Here is a 21,915-nt window from a genome sequence, read left to right on the forward strand (position 1 = left end):
GTTCTTACCATTCAGCTGACTCCTCAGGACTTGCCTGACCCTCTGCAGGTACTTGGTGGTTGCAGCCTTTCTAGCGGCCTCTTCATGGTTCCCATTTGCCTGCGGGATCCCCAGGTACTTGTAACTGTCCTCTATGTCTGCAATGTTGCCTTCTGGTAGTTCAATCCCCTCAGTTCTGACTACCTTCCCTCTCTTTGTTACCATCCGACTACACTTCTCCAGTCCGAACGACATTCCAATGTCATTGCTGTATAGCCTGGTAGTGTGGATCAGTGAATCGATGTCTCGTTCACTCTTGGCATACAGCTTGATGTCATCCATGTACAGGAGGTGGCTGACAACTGCTCCGTTCCGTAGTCGGTATCCGTAGCCAGTCTTGTTAATGATCTCACTGAGGGGGTTCAGGCCTATGCAGAACAGTAGTGGGGACAGAGCATCTCCTTGGTAGATCCCGCACTTGATGGTAACTTGTGCTATGGGCTTGGAGTTGGCCTCTAGTGTTGTACGCCACATCCCCATTGAGTTCCTGATGAAGGCTCTTAGGGTCCCATTGATCTTGTACAATTCTAGGCATTCCAGTATCCAGCTGTGGGGCATTGAGTCATAGGCCTTCTTGTAATCAATCCAGGCAGTGCACAGGTTGGTCAGTCTGGTCTTGCAGTCTCGGCTGATTGTTCTGTCTACCAGTAGCTGGTGTTTTGCACCTCTGGTATTCTTGCCAATTCCTTTCTGTGTCCCGCTCATGTATTGACCCATGTGCCTGTTCATCTTAGCCGATATGATGCCTGACAGGAGCTTCCATGTAGTACTGAGGCAGGTTATTGGTCGGTAGTTGGAGGGGACCGGTCCCTTCTTGGGGTCCTTGGGGATCAGGACCGTCCGGCCTTCAGTTAGCCATTCCGGGTGTCTCTCGTTAACTAGCAGCTGGTTCATTTGTGCTGCCAGACGCTCGTGGAGTGCAGTCAGCTTCTTCAGCCAGTAGGCGTGAACCATGTCGGGCCCTGGTGCTGTCCAACTCTTCATACTGGAGACCCTTTCTTGGATATCTGCCACTGTGATGGTTACTGGACCCTGTTCAGGGAGGTCGCTGTGGTCTGCCCTCAGATCCACTAGCCACTGAGCATTGCCGTTATGGGTTGCATCCTTCTCCCATATGCTCTTCCAGTATTGCTCCGTCTCCAGCCTTGGTGGTGCTGTTCTCTTATTGTTCCCTTGCCACTGAGAGTACACAGTGTACACAGAGTATATATATATATATATATATATATATATATATATATATATATATATATATATATATATATATAATATTGTATAATATTAATATACATTAATATATATATATATATATATATATATATATATATATATATATATATATATATATATATATATATATAGTATAATATTAGTATAATATTTTTGTATTGTTGTTGTTGTTATAAATATAAAAATAAGTTAACGTCAGTGAAAAACTCCAACATAAAGATTGTTTTTTTAATAAACAAGAAGAGAGGTCCGTTATGTTATTTGGCTGTACGGATCTTTGTAAAGAAGCTAAGTTTCATCTTCCTCCCTCCCTGAAAAACAAAAATCTCTCGGGGCTTTTTTGCTTTTCGTTTCGACTTTAGATTCATCAAGCTGCTCAGATTAACACCGGAAATAGGAGCGGTGGACGCCACATTCAAATTAGAGAGTTGCCTTTTATGCACATATTTCAAAAACTGTAAAACCACATGAGAACAAGACCCCCAGAAAAAACGTATAGACTGGCAGATGATGACTACTTGGAAATATTGTTATTTATAATTTAAAAATTACAAAATTTGTGATGTTTCTTTCTTAGGGTTTAGTTAGTTTCCTCTGGCGGGACTTAGTTGGTTTTGTTTATTATTTTGGCCTGGGTTCACCCTGGAGCTATGCTTCCCTGAAATCACATTTTTTACTCATAGCTGGTTTCGGGTGTTTGGCTTGGGAACCAGGGCGGGTACTTGCCTCTCTCTCCTCCAACCTTATGTGCGTCTCTACACGCCTAGACTAGGGGCGTAACAGAAAACTTGAGAGATGTGCGCTATCACCAGTCTCACAAGCACAAGGACCCTGAAGTAATTCTAAATCAAGTTTTCCCACTCCACGGTCAGTTACACAGTTTCTGTTATGCCACAGTGACACATCTCAGATCTGATGAAAAAGGACGAGTTTCCCCATAGAGGCAATGGCTTCTTTTTTAAACTTGAGGAGATTTTATTTTGAAAAATAGATCACCGGATGTTGCGCTCGTCGGTTGATGGCAGCTTGACTCCTGCTTTCATCTCCGGTGAGGACACACAGGTAACCGCTCCAGGTGTTTAAGCGACGGCTGCCCCACTGTTAACGCTCCGGGCGGATTCAAACTGATTAGGTGGGGTATGGTTATTAGCTTGAATGCGAAGCTTTGACGAGAACCGGGAAAAAAAAATGGTATTTGGCGAAGTAAAGTTTGTACAGTGCTGTTAGCAGGTAGGGTTAGCTACAGTCTGGCTGCTAGCTCAGGTTAGCCGTGCTAACAGAAGTAAACTAATGTTGGCTTTAATTTCCAAAGGCGCGTTACATTTCCGCGCGGTGTTAGTTTGTCACTTGCGCTCTTTAATCCAAAAGGTGACACCTGACACGTGAGGGATACACTTATTCACAGGAAGACAGAATCAGATGCTAGTTTAGCAGAGCAGCTAGCCTGAGCAGGATGCCGTCCGCGCCGATGGACGTCACACAAGACTCGCCTTAAATTCGGTCCGGGTTACGGTTACCGTGCTGATCCGGACCGACATGCAGCTGATAATAAATCTTTTTAGGTGGTTCTTAATGCCCAAGGGTGCCTCCTTTAATCCGGCTGTAGTGTTATACTTGAATTAACCCGTTAATGTCTTGTTTTCTAGACTTTGGTGAAGTTGGTTAGCTTACAGTGTTTACTGTAAACACGTTAACCGAGCGGAGAGAAACGGGAGCTATCCCCACACACCGGACATCAAACCCGGCAGGTAGGCTGGTGAGGTGATGCTCTGTGGTTCTTTAGCGGGACTCTCAAAGTTTCTTATCGTCGGCTTTAGCAGAACAGCTAACGCTGTAGCTGCCAGTGTTTCAGCTCTAGCTGAGCGGCTGCAGCATGTTTGCGCAGGAAAGTCCGCTCTGATGGTAGGAGAGAGGCTGAAGGTGTCACACACAGGCTCACAGGTTCACCTGCACATTCACGCGGTCAGCTCGCACTCTGTGACTCGGGCAGTCGGAAGCTAACTGCTCATTTCTGCTGTAAAGCAGTTAGCTGGTTAGGCTAGCCTGCTAGCCCGGGGTAAACTTCAGTGAGTTTGCGCCGCTGAAACACGTTATAAAGTCCATTTTAGAGATTTTTAAGTATTCCACCGAACGTTTTCAGGGCGTCTAAACTATCAGCTGCTACTATTAGTGGAAAGATGCTAACGAACTGGTCTGTTTGTAGGCCTGAGTGTAAGTTTTATTCAGCGCGTGTGTGCACTGAACTCACACTGTTACCATCGTGCGTACAGGGTCAGCCTGCTGCTGCTGCACACGCGTGTTTCACTGTGAACACAGTCCTGCTGTCTTTGTGGAGAAGCACGAGCTCCTCATCCTCTTCATCCCGTTCAAGCCATCAGGCTGCGGCCGAGCTGAAAGTCTGAGCTTATTTCACGCAGTTAGGGTTTATTCCACGAGAAAGACTTATTGTAAAGTTGTATTGTTGACATTGACAGCAGCTGTGGCTGGTCTCTGTTATAACAACACTTTGAATGAGGAGAAGGATTTAGGACAGAGCACCAACAGAGGTCCATAAACACCTGGAACACCAGTTGATGCTTAAACAGTGTGTGGTAAGTGATGTGCATTTACCCGCGTGGAACAACAGCAGTGGGTTTAATCACACAGTCGGAGAGGATCAACCCTGTCTGAGAATAAATCACAACCTGCTGTTGTACACCTGAGGCAGGTGAAGAGGGGTTTGAGGTCACTGTCAGTCGTTGTCAGCAGGAAGGCGACGCTCACCGCCCAGAGTTTTTCACAATATTTGGAGTTATGTCGACGTGGATATAGTGTTTATTCTTCGTCAGTGTGAAATCTTTCTCACCTGTTTGATATTGTGAATAAGATGAAACTATATTTCCTAATCTGAAGCAGACCTGAATGGAAATGCATGTCAGACTTGGCCAGAATTAGAGACATGAGAACAACTCCACTGTGTCCACCCACCACTCTGACCTCTTCAGTAAACCCAACTGCAGATTTGAGGGTCAGATAATTGATTTTATTTCTCCGTGCTTTGACTTCCATCATGTGGTAATCTCGTGTTTGCTCTGACCTTCAGCTCGTGACCGACGCTGATGGAGACTTCGGGAGTTTGCGAGCTCGATGTGGGGACGAGACGAATCGTAGGTGGCAACGATTCCCCGCCCGACCTGGACAGCCCGTCTCAGGTGAGTGTGGACGGCTCGTCGTTTGTGCTGCTGCTTGTTCATGTCTGTTCAGTGACCTGTGGGAGGTTTCTGTGTTTCCCTCAGAGTTGGGCTGTCAGATAAATAATCCCACGTGTTCTTGGTGACAGTATAATCAGCTGATTCTACACTCAGCGGACGAAATTCATCTCCTCTGCGTTGTCCTGCAGCTGGTAGTCCTTGTTCTCCACCTGCTGCAGATTCTGAGTTCAGACCAGAACAAAGATTACCACCAGCTGCAGTCCAGCACAGAGGGGCGGAGTCTGCACAGAGCGAGATCTGTGAGAGAACTTGTTTAAAGGATAACTGTCTAATAGATGGATGTGACTTTTGTTAGGAGGAGGTGTCTGAGTTTGGTTTGGGGCTCTCCTGCACCAATGAGGAGAGGGGGGAGACTCCAGGCCGAGAGGACAGTCCCAGCGACCTGGTGGAGGCGGAGCTCGATGCCGGCGGAGATGCGAAGAACAGAGAGGACAAAGCTTTTGGTACGAGCAGAACTGTAGAAGCACTGAACAGCCGGGATGCGTCTCTCACCTCAGGAATCACATTTAAATATTTACATACAAAATTTAAAACTGAATAAAACCAACACGGAGCGTCTGACAGCACTCACACAGATACTGTGACACATATTTAGACTTGAATCAGAATCATTCAGCTGTGATTAGACTGCTCTTTGTTTAGACCAGAGAAGTGGAAGTTTTACCAAACAGGACATTTTTGTGTTAAAGCTTTTCTATTCTTGTGTCACCCGATGTCAGTTTCTTCCTCGTTGGTCCGGTTTGTTCAGTTTTGATCTTCCGTGTGGTTTCAGGGAAGGAGGTGGTTCTTCTGATGCAGGCGCTGAACGCTCTCGCCACTCCCGAGGAGAAGCTGGCCGCTCTGTGCAAGAAATACGCCGACCTGGTGAGCCGCAAATCCGACACACCGACACTGAGCAGATACTCCCGACACCTGGGAGCAGGTGACAGGAAGCACTCTGTCACCATGTGGTGTTGGTCTGGGTTTCTCAGTGTGATCTGGAGCACGTGCTCAGTCGCTCCGTTTCAGAGACATCACAGGCAGCAGATTGATTCAGATTTAGCGACACGGTGAACACGCTCTCAGCTCCTCCGTGAGTCGTGGTCGCGGCCGATCATTTCCCGCTCTGACAGCAGCGATCGTGGTAGTTTGGTTGGATTTCTGCAGAGCTCTGTGGGTGGATCAGTGGACACCCACAGAATAATAATCAGCAGAAGCTCAGTGTGAACAACAGTAATGTTTGAAAATAATCACAAAGCTTCAGTTTGTATTTTTGGAGCCACAGAAGTAAATGAATCCAACAAGCTGGGCATCTGGAAAAAGTATGGAGATGTTTCACGCTTCAGATTTCACATCACCATCTCACACAAAGGTGACCTTAGACCTCAGGAAGCTCTCACAGACTTGGACATAAAGAAGAAGAAAGTACGAGGAGGTTGTCAGATTCTGGCATGAAGCCTGGTTTGACTGACTCGGATACGACTGGTGACACTTGAACGGCTTAGAGATGTCCCCTTTCAGATCAGGCTTCTTGGTGCTACATGTTTCTTCTAAGCCTCCACACACACCACGCTGCCGTCAGCTTCCTGTTTGTTTCCATAAACATAAAAATGACCCAGTTTGTTCTGTTGTTGCTGTCTTTCAGCTGGAGGAGAGCCGCTGCATGCAGAAGCAGCTGAAGGCCCTGCAGAAGAAGCAGTCTCAAATCGTGAAGGAGAAGGTGCACCTGCAGGGGGAGCACAGCAAGGCCATCCTGGCCCGCAGCAAGCTGGAGAGTCTCTGCCGGGAGCTGCAGAGACACAACAAGACCCTGAAGGTAGTTCAGCCGCCACAAACACCTGATGAGGACCATTTTACATTTGTGCAGGTGTCACTCCTCCCCTCAACCCCGCAGGAGGAGAACGCCCAGCGGTCCAGGGAGTACGACGAGCAGCGGAAGGAGGCCATGCTGCACTTCCAGATGACCCTGAGCGACATCGAGGTGCAGATGGAGCAGCACAGCGCCCACAACACCAAGCTGAGGCAGGAGAACATGGAGCTGGCCGAGAAGCTCAAGAAGCTCATCGAGCAGTACGAGCTCCGAGAGGAAGTGAGTTTAGGTCCCGCCTGCCGTCCAATCAGAACAGTCTGTTTCTGCTCATGAAGTCAGCGCTGGTTGTTATGAAGAGGATTAATGCTGCCATTAAAAAGGCAGAAATGCATTCTGGGTGTCACAACAGACTCGGCCTGGTTGTGACACTCTGTCTGCACACTGACGTCTGCAGCAGGTGATCCTGGTTCTGCTCATGCTGCAGGTTCTGGTTGGAGTAACCCTCCAGGACCCTAATCGCCAGCTCCAGACTCTGGCCACAACACACATGGTCAAATAAATTGATTGTGGAAGATGTTTTAAACTTAAAAACAAGGCAGTCGCTTCATCTCCCAAAGATGGAAAATACGTTGCCTCCACGAAGGTCCTTTAAGACGTCTTAGATACACATTTAAAGGTCTTACAGACAATTACGGTCTTAAATCTACTCTTCAGTCATGTCGCAGTGAGACAACACTGAAGGTTTCATTGCCTCGGCACATTCAGGTCACTCGCTGTGACAGCGTCCTGCACACCGAGGAGAAACATAACCAGGACCTGAGAAGCTTGGCTGGGATTAGAGCAGCAAGAAAAACGTTGCTTTTGTAGTAATCTTTACAGTCACTCAGCTCCTGCTGCAAACGAGATTTCTGTTGTTTCTCTGCAGCACATCGACAAAGTGTTCAAGCACAAGGAGCTGCAGCAGCAGCTGATGGACGCCAAGCTGCAGAGAATCACCGAGATGATGAAGGAAGTGGAGGAGAAGCAGCAGCGTGAGAGAGACTTTGTGAGGATCTCAGTTTGTTCTGGTTTTTATCGCAGCTGTAAATGAGCTCAAGTGTCTGAGAGACTGTGTCTGTGCCGCTGCAGCTGCTGAAGGACGCCACCGAGTCCAGACGCAAGTGTGAGCTGATGAAGGAGCAGGAAACCCAGCTGAAGCAGCAGGTACACACACACACACACACACACACACGCACACACACGCACACACACACACAGGTCAGCTGGATCGTCTCCATTACTCACTGCTCTCGTCTCTCAGCTCTCTCTGTACATGGACAAGTTCGAGGAGTTCCAGAGCACCCTGGCTAAAAGCAACGAGGTCTTCACCACCTTCAGACAAGAGATGGAGAAGGTGAGTCACCTGCGTGTCAGCGTGCGGTTACCTGCTCACCTGTCTGTGTTTCTAAACTCTGTGTGCCTGCAGATGACCAAGAAGATCAAGAAGCTGGAGAAGGAAACGACCCAGTGGAGGACCAAATGGGAGAGTAATAACCAGGCGCTGCTGCAGATGGCAGAGGAGGTGATTCTTCTTCGTGGGCTGTGTTTTGTTTTCCTCGAAACGTTTAAAGTGACCGATGTCGATCTAAAATGAAGATGGAGGCACGTTTTTGGCCTCAGATGTTTCAGACACACACTTTAGAAATGCCGGAGCAGACGTAGGAGAGCCAGACTGATTAGTGTCTCGCAGATCAAGTGTTCAGCACCATCACAGCCTTTAAAACATAAAGGTCCAACGCTCGAGTGCACTCGTCTGAACTCGGGAGCTGAAAGAAGCAGCCACGCTGAAGTGCCAAAAGCTGCAGTTCCTCTGATGTCCAGCAGAGGCAGCAGTGAGTCAGTCCCCATAGACTCCCATGTTAGAACTTTCCAGCAGAAATAAGCACGTTTACAGCCTGAGACACAAACTGTTTGGTCTCTGTGGATCATTTCCTCCTTTATTACACCTGTACGGTGGAGGACGTTCCTAAAACACGCCTGGATTAAAGTTTGTTTTATTAGGGGCGTGGCCTTCTTTTTTTTACTTGAAGTCAGTTGTTGATCCCACACACACTCTGCTAACTGTTTGGCTACTCGTAGTGAATTATATTGGCTCTCTTGTTTAGGGGAGCTTTCTGTAATTGGACATCCTTTAGTTGAACACCCTGATTCTGACCAGGCTCTGATCTCTGGCCTCTGAAAACCAGCATGATGGTGGTCAGAATGCCAGTGTCGAGACCCGACGCGGTGATGTCACAGGAGCTTCATCCATCTGATTCTTCCTCCTACATGAAACTGGACCTGACTGAATGTTGTTGTTTTGCAGAAAACGCTGCGTGACGGTCACTTCAAGGCTCTGCAGGGGAAGCTGGAGCTGCTGGAGAGGCTGTGCAGAGCTCTGCAGAAGGAGAGGAACGACCTGAATAACCGACTCAGCCTCCTCCAGGAGCAGGGAGACAAAGGGAGCGCCACATCTCCTCAGGCCAAGCCGCGAGAGCCTTCGGCCGAGGATGGAGAGGATTCGGAGGATTCGGCGCAGGGTGACGGGCCGGAGACGGCGGCCGTTCAGGAAGCTCTCAGACCACCTGAAACAGACCCGATGGCGTCTCCTGGTGACAGCGAGCCTGCAGAGACGGCGAGCACGCCGCAGGACTGAGCTCACCTCGCAGCCTGCGTGGAGGTGAGGGGGCGTGGTGGGAGGGGCTTCACGCAGCTCCAGCCTAGTTCCACAACTAGCCAGAAAACCATCTTCAGTGGAGATGGAGCTCTTTTTTTTTTTAACATAGACCTCCTCAGATTTCTACACAGAAGCTGAAGCCGTGTCTCTTTGTGTGATAAATGATTGTATCAGATTCTCTAAATCGTGGCCCACGGTAACGATCGGCACTTCTTCATACTCCCCGTTTCTACTCGATCTTTATTTTCATAGGGAACCTCCAGGCGGGCCTTCGATTTCTCTCCTCACACGCCTGAGTATGACTTTGATTTGAGTCGGACACGCTGTCGAGTGTCTGAGGAAACGGGACTGGGGTCAGAGGTCATCTGACCGACCACAGGGGCGGGAAATGGCAGAACCTCGCAGTGTAGTTGGTTCTAAGTGTTTCCAGCAGATTGAGTCTGTCTGCTGCAGCCGCGATTTCAGTCGGTCTTAAATTTTATTAATGATGAATGAGTCTGTGGATGTCTCCTCCACCATGATGCAGCTCCACCTGCTGCACGTTCAGGTGAGAGGAAACTTTCAGAGGACAGTCAGCGACACTGATCCACGGTGCAGCTCTGATCACGTTTAAACGAATGTTTAGAAAAATAATCAAAATGATTCAATTTGAACTTTATTGAAATGTAGGAGCTTCGGTCTGATCACACAAATGTTTTTTGGTTTTCATTAACAAAACTGGTGATAACAGGAAGTGACTGTAGTTTAACGTCACGTCGTTAATGTCACGCGGCTGCCATCGGGACGCAGCGGGATCGCTTTTGAACCTGCTGATAGGCACCGAGTCGGCATGACGACAGCCTCTGTCAAGTGTTTAAAAAAACAAATACAAACCATGAGTTTTGGGCGTTGTTTGCTGCCCCCCTGTGGTCAACCAGTGTCATTTCTTCTCCTTTGAAGCCGTTCAACACGTTTCTGGGGATCATGCATGTGTTTTGTGTTGAGGAGCGTGCACGTGTGAGGAAGAGTCGAAGGCCTTCGTCCTCTGAAAAGTGATTTCATGTAAATTATGTTTGGAAATGATGATGGGCTGTGATCTTTATACTGGAAGAAAAGCTGAATGTGATTTTTCTTTTTTTAATGAATCTGAATAAAAAAAAAGAAATGTTGGTTTCTGTCAGTGATGCATATTATTAGGAACACCTGGGTCTGAGCAGGGGTCAAATCCCGCTCCGGGTCATTCTGTGGGGATTAAGTCATCAAGCAAGAAATTGTCTCAAACATTCATCTCTCTTCACCTTTTCATCATTTATCAGTTTTCTTTGACCAGGTCGTTAAAGTGGATCTATTTTGTTTCTATTCTTGGACTGTACCAGACCAGCTTTGCATGATTCAAAATAATCCTTCTGTATATCATACCTGGCCTCACTGCTGCTGAAATAGGCTGGTTTAGCTCCTCCCACTTTAAGACAGCATTCTGATTGGCTGCTTCTTGAAAAACAGGGCACCACCTCTCTGTGACATCATCCAGATTCAAGAGTAGAAAAAACTGAGACTGTTTAGAGCAGCTGAGCTTTAACATGAAGGACACAACGCAGGAACAGGAAATACACGACAGGAAGTGAGCAGAAGCAGGTCCACTTTAACTCGGGGTCACCCTCGATGGTCCCGCTGACGTGTCGACCGTGTTTCAGAGCGTCTCCGGCGTCGGATGAGGCTCTCGGCTTTTTGATGTGCCGTCGTTTAAAAAACGCTCCAGCTGCTTTCTGCGCTGTTCTCCTGCTGCACATCTGTAATTCAAACCACACAGCAGCGCCCGAATGACTGAGGCAGTTTGATCCGTTTTCATCTTTTTCCTGTCAGGTGATGGTGTCTGTCTCCGCCCACCACAAAACCTCAGCACGACCTTTTATCGAGAACGTTAAACTTTATTGAAACAGCTGCGAGAACAGCAACGCTGAAAGTTTGAAGGAGCGTTTGGACCCGTCAGATTCACCGGTTCTGTTTTTATTGAACTTGTTCCCCCCCACACACGCATAATGAAGGGGCCAGATAAAGTCACATGATCAGTGTTTGGACCTGTCAGGTAACGGATTGTGTTCGACATGATTTCACCTGTGACCTCTTTAAAAGACTGTACATGGAGGATGGAGGTGGTGACGCTGGGGACCAAGGTTGCGGCACGTTTCTTCTTTCTGACTCTCAGGTAATGTCAGAATCTACCTCTGCAGGTGAGACTGAACAAAGAGGCGTCACAGCTTTGGAGAGCTTCTTGTTTGACTAACGACCCCTCGTTACCGTGTTCCTACAGTCTGTCTCGCTTTTCAATAAACGTTTTGTAGAATTTGCAGCGCTGCTGGTTTCTGTTCTTTGATTCCTGTTTGTTCCTCATGTTGATCAGGTCGTTGTTTTCATAACGGCACAAATGATACAGGAGCTGATGGTTTGGCTAGAGGCCGGATCTTAAAGAATTGCTGAGACGCATTTTTGGAAAAGTTACAAAAGCTTTATTGCGATCAGAGGTGCAGGAACCAAAAACTAAAGTTTCACATCATGTAACAGAACAAAGGTCTGTTTCCCTCGGGTGTAGGAATTTAGCCAAATGCAGGGGTGAGGAAGTACCGAAGGAGCGGGAGGCGAACGCAGCGGGAATGTTTGTTTGGAGGACGCGTCGTCAACTCGGGAACATCTAACAGGAGCTGCAGGTGGAGGAACGGAGCAAGCTATGCTGTAACGCTGCGTTTCCTTCCGTCAGCCCTTTTAAAATGAATTCACAGCGACAGCGTGCACACAGAGCCAATCCATCGAGCTCCGCCCACCCGAGAGGGACTTCAGTTCTTTTCCAGGTGCGTCGGTGCTTTTGGGTACCGGGCAGTGGTGAAGCGAAGCGAGACGGCGCCGGAGTGCGAGACGCCTCCAACGCGCCGCGCTGCTCTTTTCGCACTGAGATGAATCAGAGGGAGGGAGAGGACGGGTGGGGGTCAGGGGTGGAGCCTGTGCGGGGTTATGATCCCTGAGCCTCCAGCTCTGACGCAGGTGTGTTGTCGGGCTCCTCGTCATTGTAGATGTTCTCTGCCTGCAAGAAAGGAAGGAACCGTTAGAAGCAGCGCTGCAGTTCCTACCTCAACACGGGCGGCGTGAGAGATCGGCAGGAATCAGACGAACAGTCCTCTTTCCCCCCGATGTTAAAAACATTGCACTCTGACATTGTTGAAACTGGCCTGACACAATGATGGACCTTCTTCTACCTTCATAATTCATATTTACATGCATATTAACATTTTGAGGCTCTCGCTGCAATCCAGCGGTTTCTCCAACTGTCCACAGCTGTGCAAACGCTCTCGGGTTTGAAGGGTTGTTTCTCCAGACTGGATATTTCAGCTCCACAGGTAAAGGTGGGATTTGTGCTGCTCATGCACCAACCAGAGCATCCTGACGGGTAATATCTGCACCTCATACGTGAACAGCACCAAGCAGGACAGACGAGCTCGCCGAAGAGTGGTGCGCTCTGCCGAACGCATCATTGGCTCAGAGCTCCCTCGCCTGCAGTCTATAGACTCTGTGCGCCTTAGCATTTGCTACTATTCACTCCTTGTTCAACAAAGTAGCCAACTTTATTTTTTACAATTATTACAGATGTTTTAAGGCTGTAAAAACCCCTCACTGTACACTTTGTACACGTTTCTCAGGAAGGCATGAACATTTTCACTTTTCTCTCTTCTTTAAACTCTCAAAGTTCAAACCTTTGTAGAAAAATAAGTCCAGTATTATAGAATGAAACCACAGATCAAACCCTGTTTTCAGGTCCAGAACACGGAGTAGAGCCGCTGCCAGAGAATTCAACATTTATGAATCAGAAGTCCAACTAGGGATGGGTACCGGTATCCGGTCCCATGATGTCACCGGTTCTGACATAAACGGTAGTAACCAGACCGAAAAGCAGCGCACATTTCGGTGCTTTATTTCGGTGCTTTTTTTTCCTGAGCTGTGATACACTTCTAGCCAATCATTTTACGTTTCCGATGATAGTAGGCGGGGCCAGGTACGTACGTTCTTTTAGAGCAGAGCTACAGATTAAAAATGTCCAAGGCGAAGCGGTCAAAGTCTGGCTGTACTTCACAGCAAAAGATGCAAACTCAGCAGCAACAAGTGCTTTAAGCTGATACTGTGATACTGTCAAAGGAGGTAACACCTCAAATCCGATGAAACACCTGGCGACGCATAGCATTTTTTTTTAAAAGCCCAGAAATGCGCCGTATTTGATAGCTTACTGCGAGACCTCACACCGAGCGCATCTACTGTGGGTGGGTTGCCTGTTATGCAACATCCCCCAAAAACCCAAAGAGGAGAGTCCTGGCCCCTAGCCCTGCCAGTGTAGCAGAAATGATGATGATGATGATGCAGCAGCAGCCGTTCTTCTCTGCGTGAGTAGCTTAATGTTGTTCGCGTGTAATTTACGTTGAGTAGGCTAACCACGTTATTACATTAATGCATGTAAGGTGAACTAGCAAACACAGACGTAGTTACATGCTGTCTTCTTGTTTGATGGCAGATACTCCCTTCACCCTGGACAAAAAGGCTAAAATGATCAAAGAAAAAGTGGGAAACAGTTAAACATGAGAGGTTTTTGGACAAAGTTTGTATTTTTTCCATTGTTTAAGCACTGCTTCCAGCCAAGAGTGATACCATATATGCCCCATAGCTGCAGAAAAGGCTAACATTGTTATCTTTTTACAAAAAAACAGCTGAACATGAGAGGTTTTTGGACCAATTTTGTGTTCTCCATTCTTTAAGCACCGGCACCGTTTCAAAAGTACCGATTTGGCACCGGTATCGGATAAAACCTAAACGATACCCATCCCTAAGTCCAACTTTTTGTGCGATGGTTAGTGTCTTTAGAGTCACACTGTACTGTATAGGAGAGATGGCACGGAGGAGATCGACAATGCGCTGTATACAAAAAAAGGCAATGAAAAAAGAAATGAGTGAAACAGCACAGCTGCGTTATAGTGAGGGACCGCTGTAATTTTGAAGGTACGTCACAACATACCCTTTGTAAATACTAATGCATAGAAACCCTGATCAGCAACCATTCATTTATTTTTTTCTGTGGTTTTTTTTCACGGTTTGTTGACATGCTGTGTAGGTGTGGACTGATATCGACACAACGGGGGAAACATCTGGCTTTCACTGTTGTTCGCCTGTAGATTGAACATTTGCCTGTTTAAATCATAAGAACTGTCACTATGCAGAGATGTGCTTCTGCTGCAGTGATGCAGTTCTGCTTGTGTTGAGTGACGTAAACAACCAACCGATCTAAACTCTTCAAACGTCAAAACTGATCATTTGATTTTTTATGACACAGTAATGGTGAGCGTTCCCATCTTCTGCTCTTTGTAACTTAACGCGATCTTTGTGTTTTTGTGTTTTGGACATGGTTTGGGAGTCCATCTTCGCAGTAGCAATTGACCGCAAAATAAAGTTACTGGAAATGCACAACTTTACATCCGGTCTTAAAACAGGAAGTTAGTATTTTCTTGTGCACAGGGTCTATTTACACCAAGTGGTGCAGCACCAAAGCCGGGAAGATGCTGAAAGACGCCTCCCACCCCACCAATGGACTCTCACTGTTGAGGTCAGAGAAGCGCTTCCGCTCCAATAAGGCCAACACAGAGAGAAAGAGGAGGAGCTTCCTCCAGGCTACTCGGGCAATGAACCAGGTGTAGGACTGGAGACTCTGCATATCTCATATCACCGTCTGCTGATTTGCACCTTTTTATTTTGGATTTTTAACTTTCATTTTATACTTGATTTGTAATTTTAGTTTTATTCATGTATCTGGTCTGTCGTACTGTATGCGACAAATACAATCTGAATTTGGATCAGGGCTCGTACGGCTGCCTCAGAGCGGTCCACTGCTGTGTTGTTAGCCATTCCTGTGTCTTTGTCCTGTTGGAGGACCCACAAGCTGCGACTGAGGCAAAGCTTTGTGACGCTGCACAGCTCAGCCCAGAATGCACAGTAGCTACAGCGCTGTGACCACGGAGCTGATGAGCCGATCGAGGCCTTGAACTAGGGCTGGGCGATATATCAAAAATTTATCGTTACCGAAATTTATGACTCTCATCGACGTCATTTTGCCCATGTCGGTAAATTCGGTATTTAAAAAAAAAAGAAAAGGCATGTGCAGGTTGGCGATGTTCATGTCCCTTTAAGACGCTGTGCTACGTTACAGACTTGACGGGGTGGAGTCACATGACTCTACTACCTGTAACAAGACGAGACACGGGTGAACAAATGGAGGACGATTTAAATGTTGAAGCAGCAGCGACGGAGGTAGAGCTGGTGGAGGAGGAAGAGGAGACGCTTGTTAACAAAAAAAATGTTCAAGCCCTGCCTAATTTTAACTATCAGTGTTCTATTGAAGTTTTTTGCAAACAGCACTATTTAATGTTTTTGTTTAACAGTTTATAGTTTTCACGAGTCACATGGCAGTGCTTAGTATTTATTATAGTTTTTTCTGTGTTCAATTGACATTTGTGTTTGTGACATTATTTGTTTACAAGTTCTAGTACCTCAAGGCCTTAGCAGAGATAGGCCTTTGTCCATGATGGCATTACATTTGCACAATCATTGTTTACTTTGTGAATAGCCAATGTGAAACATATTTATTATTAAACTATTTTGTTTACAAGGGATACACATTTTTTAGAGAGCATGGTTACATATTGTATCCTACACTTTTTATTTTGTTCAGTTAATAAATCTTAACCACTAAAAGTACTTACTACTATTGTCTTCATTTATTTTCAGTGACATTTTACAGCCCTTTAAAGTGGTAATAATATAATTGCAATGAATAGGTCTAGGGGGAATAATATTATCAAAATAACTGGAGGAACTATGCTGCCTGCCACAGCCCCATCAAATGAAAGAAAAAAAAAAACGTTTGTTTTTTTGGCACTTGGGGTGGTTATCGTCCATTTATCGTTATTGAGGTTAACTGCTCAATTTATCGTGATATTGATTTTAGGCCATATCGCCCAGCCCTACCTTGAACGCTACAACCGGGACGGCTCCAGTAAGACAACATTCCCAGTGTCTCTGTTAGTTTTCAGCACGGATCCTGCATCACACTCAGCCTCCCTCCAAAACCTCGCAAACCATCACCGCACCCCGAGTAGGTTTAAATAAATCAATCTTTGTTTGGAGGATCAGACAGCCGACGTTCTGATGTTCTTGAAATCAAAACGACCGTTGGCGTGCTCGTGACACCGTTTCTGAAACATCTCCGAACGAGCTTCCAGATGTTTTGGTCTTTGGCGCGAGTGAAACGATATTCTGTTTTCCTGAAGTCGGCTTTCACAAGTCGAAATGACATTTCCATGTCAGAACTCCGAGCTGCTGCTGTCGCATCACCCACCACTTCATCTGATCTGTTACCGTCACACACTGTGTGTCTGTGTGTGTCTGTGTGTGTCTGTGTGCGTCTGTGTGCGTGCGCGCTCACCATCTGCCACACTTGCATGATGTTGTCCTCAGACACCGAGCAGATGATCCAGGGCTCGTTGGGGTTCCAGGAGAAGTCTGAGATCTTTGCCGTGTGGCCGCCGTGGATGAACTGATGGAGATCAGCAATGACAGGTTAGAGAGGCGGGGCTTTGTTCTGACAGGAAAATGATGCACCTGCTGATCACACCTGAAGCACTCGAACACTCTCTGCTTACGTCACAGTATCTGAGTAAGCGCACTTGTCTCATCGAAAGGTCAAAATGAACTAAAACATGTTTGTTTTTTAGGTCAGCCATGATCATGTGATCAGAATAAAGACATGCGAGTGTCACCTAAAGACGTGACGCTGACATCATCACCTACCAGGAGCTCTGGCGGGCCGTCTTCAGCGTCCTCTGCAGACTGCTCCTCCCCAATTTTGCTAAAACGACACAAATCGATATCAGTATTTTTAATAAAAATACATTAGTGTCATTGTCTCAAGCCCCGCCCTGATCTGAAGCTCCGCCTGACAGCGAGGCATTACCTGAGATCCCAGACATTGAGACGCCGGTCGGTGCCGCTGGATGCCAGGATCGTCTCGTTGTGAGGAGACCATTGTACCTAATAAAAAGGACAGGAAGGCCTCGCCATCATTTTTCCGATCACGTGTGAGTCACCGACGAAGCCTCACAAACACTTTCAGGTCTCACCTGGAAAATTTCATCTTTGTGTGACTCAAAGGAGTGAAGCTTCAGTTTGAGGTTTCTCAGATCCCACAATGCAACAGTCTGACAGGAAGAAAAGCACACACACCTCAACATATACGAGTAATAGAAAAAACTTTATTCTTACGATGACAGGAGCAGGTGGGTGTGTCCTCTACCTTATCGGCAGAGCCGGTGGCCAGGATGAACTCGCTGTAGGGATTGAAGCTCAGACAGTTGACCTCGGCGGTGTGAGCGTCCACCGAGTGGCTCGCTTTGGACGTGTTGTTAGAGCGCGTGTCCCATCTGAGGATGGTTGGAGGCGGGTCAGAGCCAGCAGGTTTGATCGCACAGTTAGAAACAACCACCACCTTTAACGATCACTTACATCATCAGCTTCTGGTCGTCGGCGACGGAGCCAAAAAGTGACTCGTGGAGGAGATGCCAGGAGACGTCCTCCACGACCGCCGTGTGGCCCGTGAAGATGGTCTTTGCGTCCAAGATCTTCCCTTCTTTTGGACCGCCCCCGATGTCCCACAGGCAGATGGTCTGAGAGGAAGAGGAGGCGGGGCATGTGGAAGTTTTATGAGCAAACAAACATGAAATGTTTAATTGTTCCGTAACTGCGTTCGTCTTCAGATGATAAAAGCAAAGACGATCGTTCTTATTCCTCTGAATGACTACATGTAGAGTTTAGTGTCAACTGTGACCATCAGGGGGAAAATCCACTCGTTAACGGGACTGAGCAGCAATAACGAGACGACTTCTGTACGTCACCGCGTGACCGGGACGAAATGTTTGGCTCACCGGAAGAAGCACCTGCTACTTTCGCTCTGGAATTTTTTTCCTTGGAAAATTGATGAAAGACAGAAATATTTTTGATCTTATCAACTTTTTAAAATTAAAAGGGCCTTTATTCTGAAAGTCCCAAAAGTCTTGACAGCATCCAATAAGAAACTGGAAGCTTTTATTTTGAAAAGCTGGCCTTTTATAAAAGAATTTTAGGTATTTTAGTTTGAAATCTGACATTGAGCATCCTGGTAATGTCCTGCTGTCGGCCTGTGTGACTTCTAAACCCTTAAACTTGACCCTCACAGGGACCCTTCTTCAGTTCGTGTACTGAAGCTAAACGATGATGTCACGTACGTGGTCGTCGGAGGCGCTGAGCAGGTTGCCGCTGAGGTTTGGATTCCAGGAAAGGCCATATCCTTCTTTCTGGTGACCTTTCAGTCTTAGGTCAGGATTACACTCCCCGCTGGGATCTGAAACGCACACACACATGCCTCGTCATGATGCGTGAGGGCGTTTGATTTTAGCATGTAGCGAGCAGCCGGGCGGCGACCTCACCTGGCTTGGACGGGTGTTTAGTGTAGTCGAAGACCAGCACGTCGGAGGTGGGAGTCTTGGTGGCAATGATGCAGGGGTTCTGGGGCATGTAGCGCGCTCGGTTCACTTCGCCTTCGTGGTTGATCTTTATCTCGATCTCGATCTTCCCGCTGACGGAACCGAAGCCGCCGAACTCTGAAAGATCAACAACGCTCAGATGGAGAGGAACAGGCGACGGCGGCATGACCGCCGTGTCCTGACCTACTGTACCCGAAAGCTGCTCAGCGGCACGCTAAAACACTAATGCTACCTGTGGGAGTGGCGCACCTTCAGCACACCTGAACAAAGCATCAACGTACCTGCTGGGAGACACAACAACACAGTGTGAGTGCACAGATCTGCTAAACCCCTCCCTTTCAGACAGGAAGTAACTGTAACCAGCACATAAACATGCCCTTCCTTACCTCCTTTCTCGCTGTCGTAGTGCGACGCGTCAAACTGGGCGTCGTCGTTTGGAACCTGGACACTCGCGATAACGAGGTGGTTCTGCTCGTCTGACGTGTGTGTCCCTAAAACTAGCCTGTGGACCGCGTAGTCCTTTCCCTCCGGCCTGTGGAGAGCGCCGAGTTGAACCGTCACCATAACTAGCCAATAAAGCAGCAGCTTCGCACACACCTGAGCAGCCTTCTTTTACCTGTTGACATCCGGGAGCCACTGCACCGTCAGGCTGGGCCACTCCAGCGCATGCGTCATCACCAGGTCGTACAGGAAGGGCGTGTTCTTCTTCCAGATCTTGTACTCCTCGTTGATGACCCGCTCCTCCACCGCATCGTCGTACACTTCAGAGAGACCACAAGGTGAGACACAGGTACACGCGTCTCATCCTGACTGTATGTGAGCTGCAGACATCTGCTCCTGTTCTGCAAGTCTTTGACCACATTTTTACAACTGCCTTAAAAAGACATTAATAAGAGAAACTCTTTAAAAAGAAATAACGGTATGTATAGAAAAGATGAAGATGTTTTGGTCCAATCAGATCGTCCAACACACGAAACACAGTACGTTTACACAAATCAGCTGTTAAATCTCACATTAGAATTATCGTCACTCCCACTGTGCTTAAGATTTTTCTTATATGTATTTTACTGTATTCAGTAATCATCTGTACACTGTATAGTATTGTTCTTATTAATGTTTCAAACACTTCTTTAATTCACCTTTTCTTCGTGTCCCTTCTGCTGATGTGAAAAGTGAATTTCCCCAGTGTGGGATGAAATAAAGTCTGTGTCTATGTCATGATGCCATCCTGCTGATGTTTTGGAGTTTTCCCCTTTTTCTGCGGAATTTCCCGCAACTTCTTATTTATATAGCGCCTTTATTTATATAGCGCCAAATCACAACAGCAGTCGCCTCAAGGTGCTTTATATTGTACAGTAGATCGTACAATAATAGATACAGAGAAAAAGCCAACAATCATATGACCCCCTATGAGCAAGCACTTTGGTGACAATATAACGGTGCATCGCTCCCGAGTGTTACTGCCCAGTGATGGATCAGCCTGCTGTGAGGAGGAGAGACCTGTGAAGGTTTCTACCATCACCTGATCACCTGTGACCACGAGCTGCAGGCAGCAACTGAAACAACACCATCGAGAATGCAAACAACAGAAATGAGCTTCCTCTGAACGGCGTCCCAGCTTTAGAGATGTGGTGAGGTGTTTCGTGATCTGGGAGAAGAGCCGGCAGGACTGGGACACGCTCTGAGGAACTGATGCTTTCACTGACCGCTGTCGGCTCAAAGTAAGGAGGCTTTACACCAGCTGACCGAAACTCTGCTGCCCGACTCGTCACTGGGACCAAGAGGAGAGGTATGAAGCTCCAACCTGCACGGCTAACACCTTTGGAGACTTTGATACCTGAAATCTTTGAGCTTAAACATCTCCAGGCTTCAGTCAGCCTGTGGATTACTGTTTACTTTTACTGTATTTTAAATTCTGATTTAATAAGCAGTTTCCATTTTTTACCTCAGTTATTTTATTATTATTTACTCATTACAGTAGTCAAATTACTGTATATTTTACTCTATTTTTATTATGCATCTGCCTCGTTTCTTAACACATTAGTTTTTACTGAATTAGTTTCTAAATGTAGTCTTAATCTGCTCAAACTATTTAAACGTTGAAAGTGTTGCTTTTGTGCTCTTTTTAAGTTATTATAAATCGCTTATTACTGCATAATGATTTTACTCTGATTTATTGTCGGCTCTGACCGGACTGAAAGGTGCTGACAATAAAATCTGATTGATTGATTATCTGATTAATAATCACGTGATGCCGCCTTCACAGCACTTTCATGTATGAAACGTTACCGGGGAAGCAGAGTGGACCTGGACTGGAGCAGTTTGGGGTTCAGTCAAAGTGCCTTGCTCAAGGAGTCCTGACCAGCCTCACGTGCAGCAAACAGACTCCAGCTGTGTGCGTGCTGACTAACAGAGGAGCTGCTGTTCGTGGTGAGGCAACAGCTCATTAACGTCAAACCGGGTCAGTTTGGAGATCTGACGTCATACCGAACTCAAAGACTGGGCGTTCAAACGCGCTCGTGTTTAAAAACGGAGGCTTTAAACCCGGGAAAGCTCGCGCTGACAGCTCTGATATTAGCATGTGATGCTAACATGAGACCCTAACAGAGTTTGCGCGCACAAAGCGGCGCGCTCGGAAAACAGGCCAAAGCAGTTTTTCGGCGCCGAGCAGCGGCCGTTAAACGTACCCTCTTTATCGGCCATTGTCCAAACTCTGCCCGCGACTCGGAGCCGGACGGCAGAGAATCCAGGAAGGCGGGAGTTCTGTTAAAACTGCTGCTCGGGGGAGCCGCTGCTAAACCCAGAGTCCTTCCCTCTCAGCGCCGGATTACGGAGGAGCGCTGCGCATGCGTGAGCGCGCGCATACTACAGGGGATCAGCGCTGTGCGCAGACTGCGCAGACAGGGCATGCGCATCGAAAACAAAGAGAACACAGAAACAGCGGAGTACCAGGACCACGGTGATGGGCACAGGACCAAAGGCAACAGTACAGTGGGCGGTGTCACGTGGGGGCGGGGTCGAATATCAAATTTACACTTTACAAGATTTACAAGAAACTGGCAAATTCATTAGAAAAAAACCCCCAGTATTTTTTAAGAGGAAGGAACAGAAAATGTACAAGGAAAAATGTACTTTTTTATTTTCTTAATGTGGCCTACAAAACAGACAGTGAGCAGTTTGCCTCTGACTGGAGGTCTTATAATGTCTCACAGTATAAGTACTCAGCATCTCGCCTAAAATCAACCAAATTTTGCTCCAAAAGGTGAACCGTTATTAGATATTCAGATAATAAAGGTCTCGTTTAAGTAAACCTGAATACAGGCTGAGATC

At 47.0% G+C, this 21,915-nt stretch overlaps 2 protein-coding genes across 8 annotated transcripts; one reads left to right on the forward strand and one right to left on the reverse strand.

Moving 5' to 3' along the window:
* The first annotated feature begins 2,271 nt into the window (after positions 1–2,271).
* Positions 2,272–10,163, forward strand: txlng (taxilin gamma). Of its 6 annotated transcripts, none has more exons than XM_085467239.1 (12): positions 2,290–2,331; positions 2,916–3,017; positions 4,352–4,460; positions 4,816–4,963; positions 5,293–5,384; positions 6,145–6,315; positions 6,394–6,588; positions 7,235–7,354; positions 7,438–7,512; positions 7,610–7,702; positions 7,775–7,870; positions 8,654–10,163. In XM_085467239.1, exons 3-12 carry the CDS (start codon positions 4,368–4,370, stop codon positions 8,981–8,983), a joined length of 1,413 nt encoding a protein of 470 aa, XP_085323365.1. In that variant the 5' UTR covers positions 2,290–2,331; positions 2,916–3,017; positions 4,352–4,367; the 3' UTR covers positions 8,984–10,163. The 6 variants fall into 6 exon arrangements, with proteins under 6 accessions (XP_085323173.1, XP_085323365.1, XP_085323247.1 ...); XM_085467121.1 differs by having other exon boundaries at positions 2,297–2,401; XM_085467047.1 differs by lacking the exon at positions 2,916–3,017 and having other exon boundaries at positions 2,272–2,331.
* LOC146718059 (histone-binding protein RBBP7) lies at positions 9,818–21,468 on the reverse strand. 2 transcript variants are annotated; one of them, XM_085467351.1, is made up of 12 exons: positions 21,273–21,468; positions 19,202–19,346; positions 18,972–19,117; positions 18,529–18,702; positions 18,328–18,443; positions 17,570–17,730; positions 17,361–17,487; positions 17,188–17,265; positions 17,022–17,098; positions 16,859–16,916; positions 16,494–16,604; positions 9,818–12,059 (listed from the first exon to the last, which is right to left on the reverse strand). In XM_085467351.1, the coding sequence occupies exons 1-12, from the start codon at positions 21,286–21,288 to the stop codon at positions 11,988–11,990; spliced, it is 1,281 nt and encodes a 426-aa protein (XP_085323477.1). In that variant the 5' UTR covers positions 21,289–21,468; the 3' UTR covers positions 9,818–11,987. The 2 variants fall into 2 exon arrangements, with proteins under 2 accessions (XP_085323477.1, XP_085323467.1); XM_085467341.1 differs by having other exon boundaries at positions 18,529–18,705.
* Between the last annotated feature and the right edge of the window lie 447 nt (positions 21,469–21,915).

This window comes from Copadichromis virginalis, linkage group LG1, assembly GCF_057382275.1.
Source record: "Copadichromis virginalis isolate Kocher_CV1m ecotype Utaka linkage group LG1, C_Virginalis_male_GT1.1, whole genome shotgun sequence".
NCBI lineage: Eukaryota > Metazoa > Chordata > Actinopteri > Cichliformes > Cichlidae > Copadichromis > Copadichromis virginalis.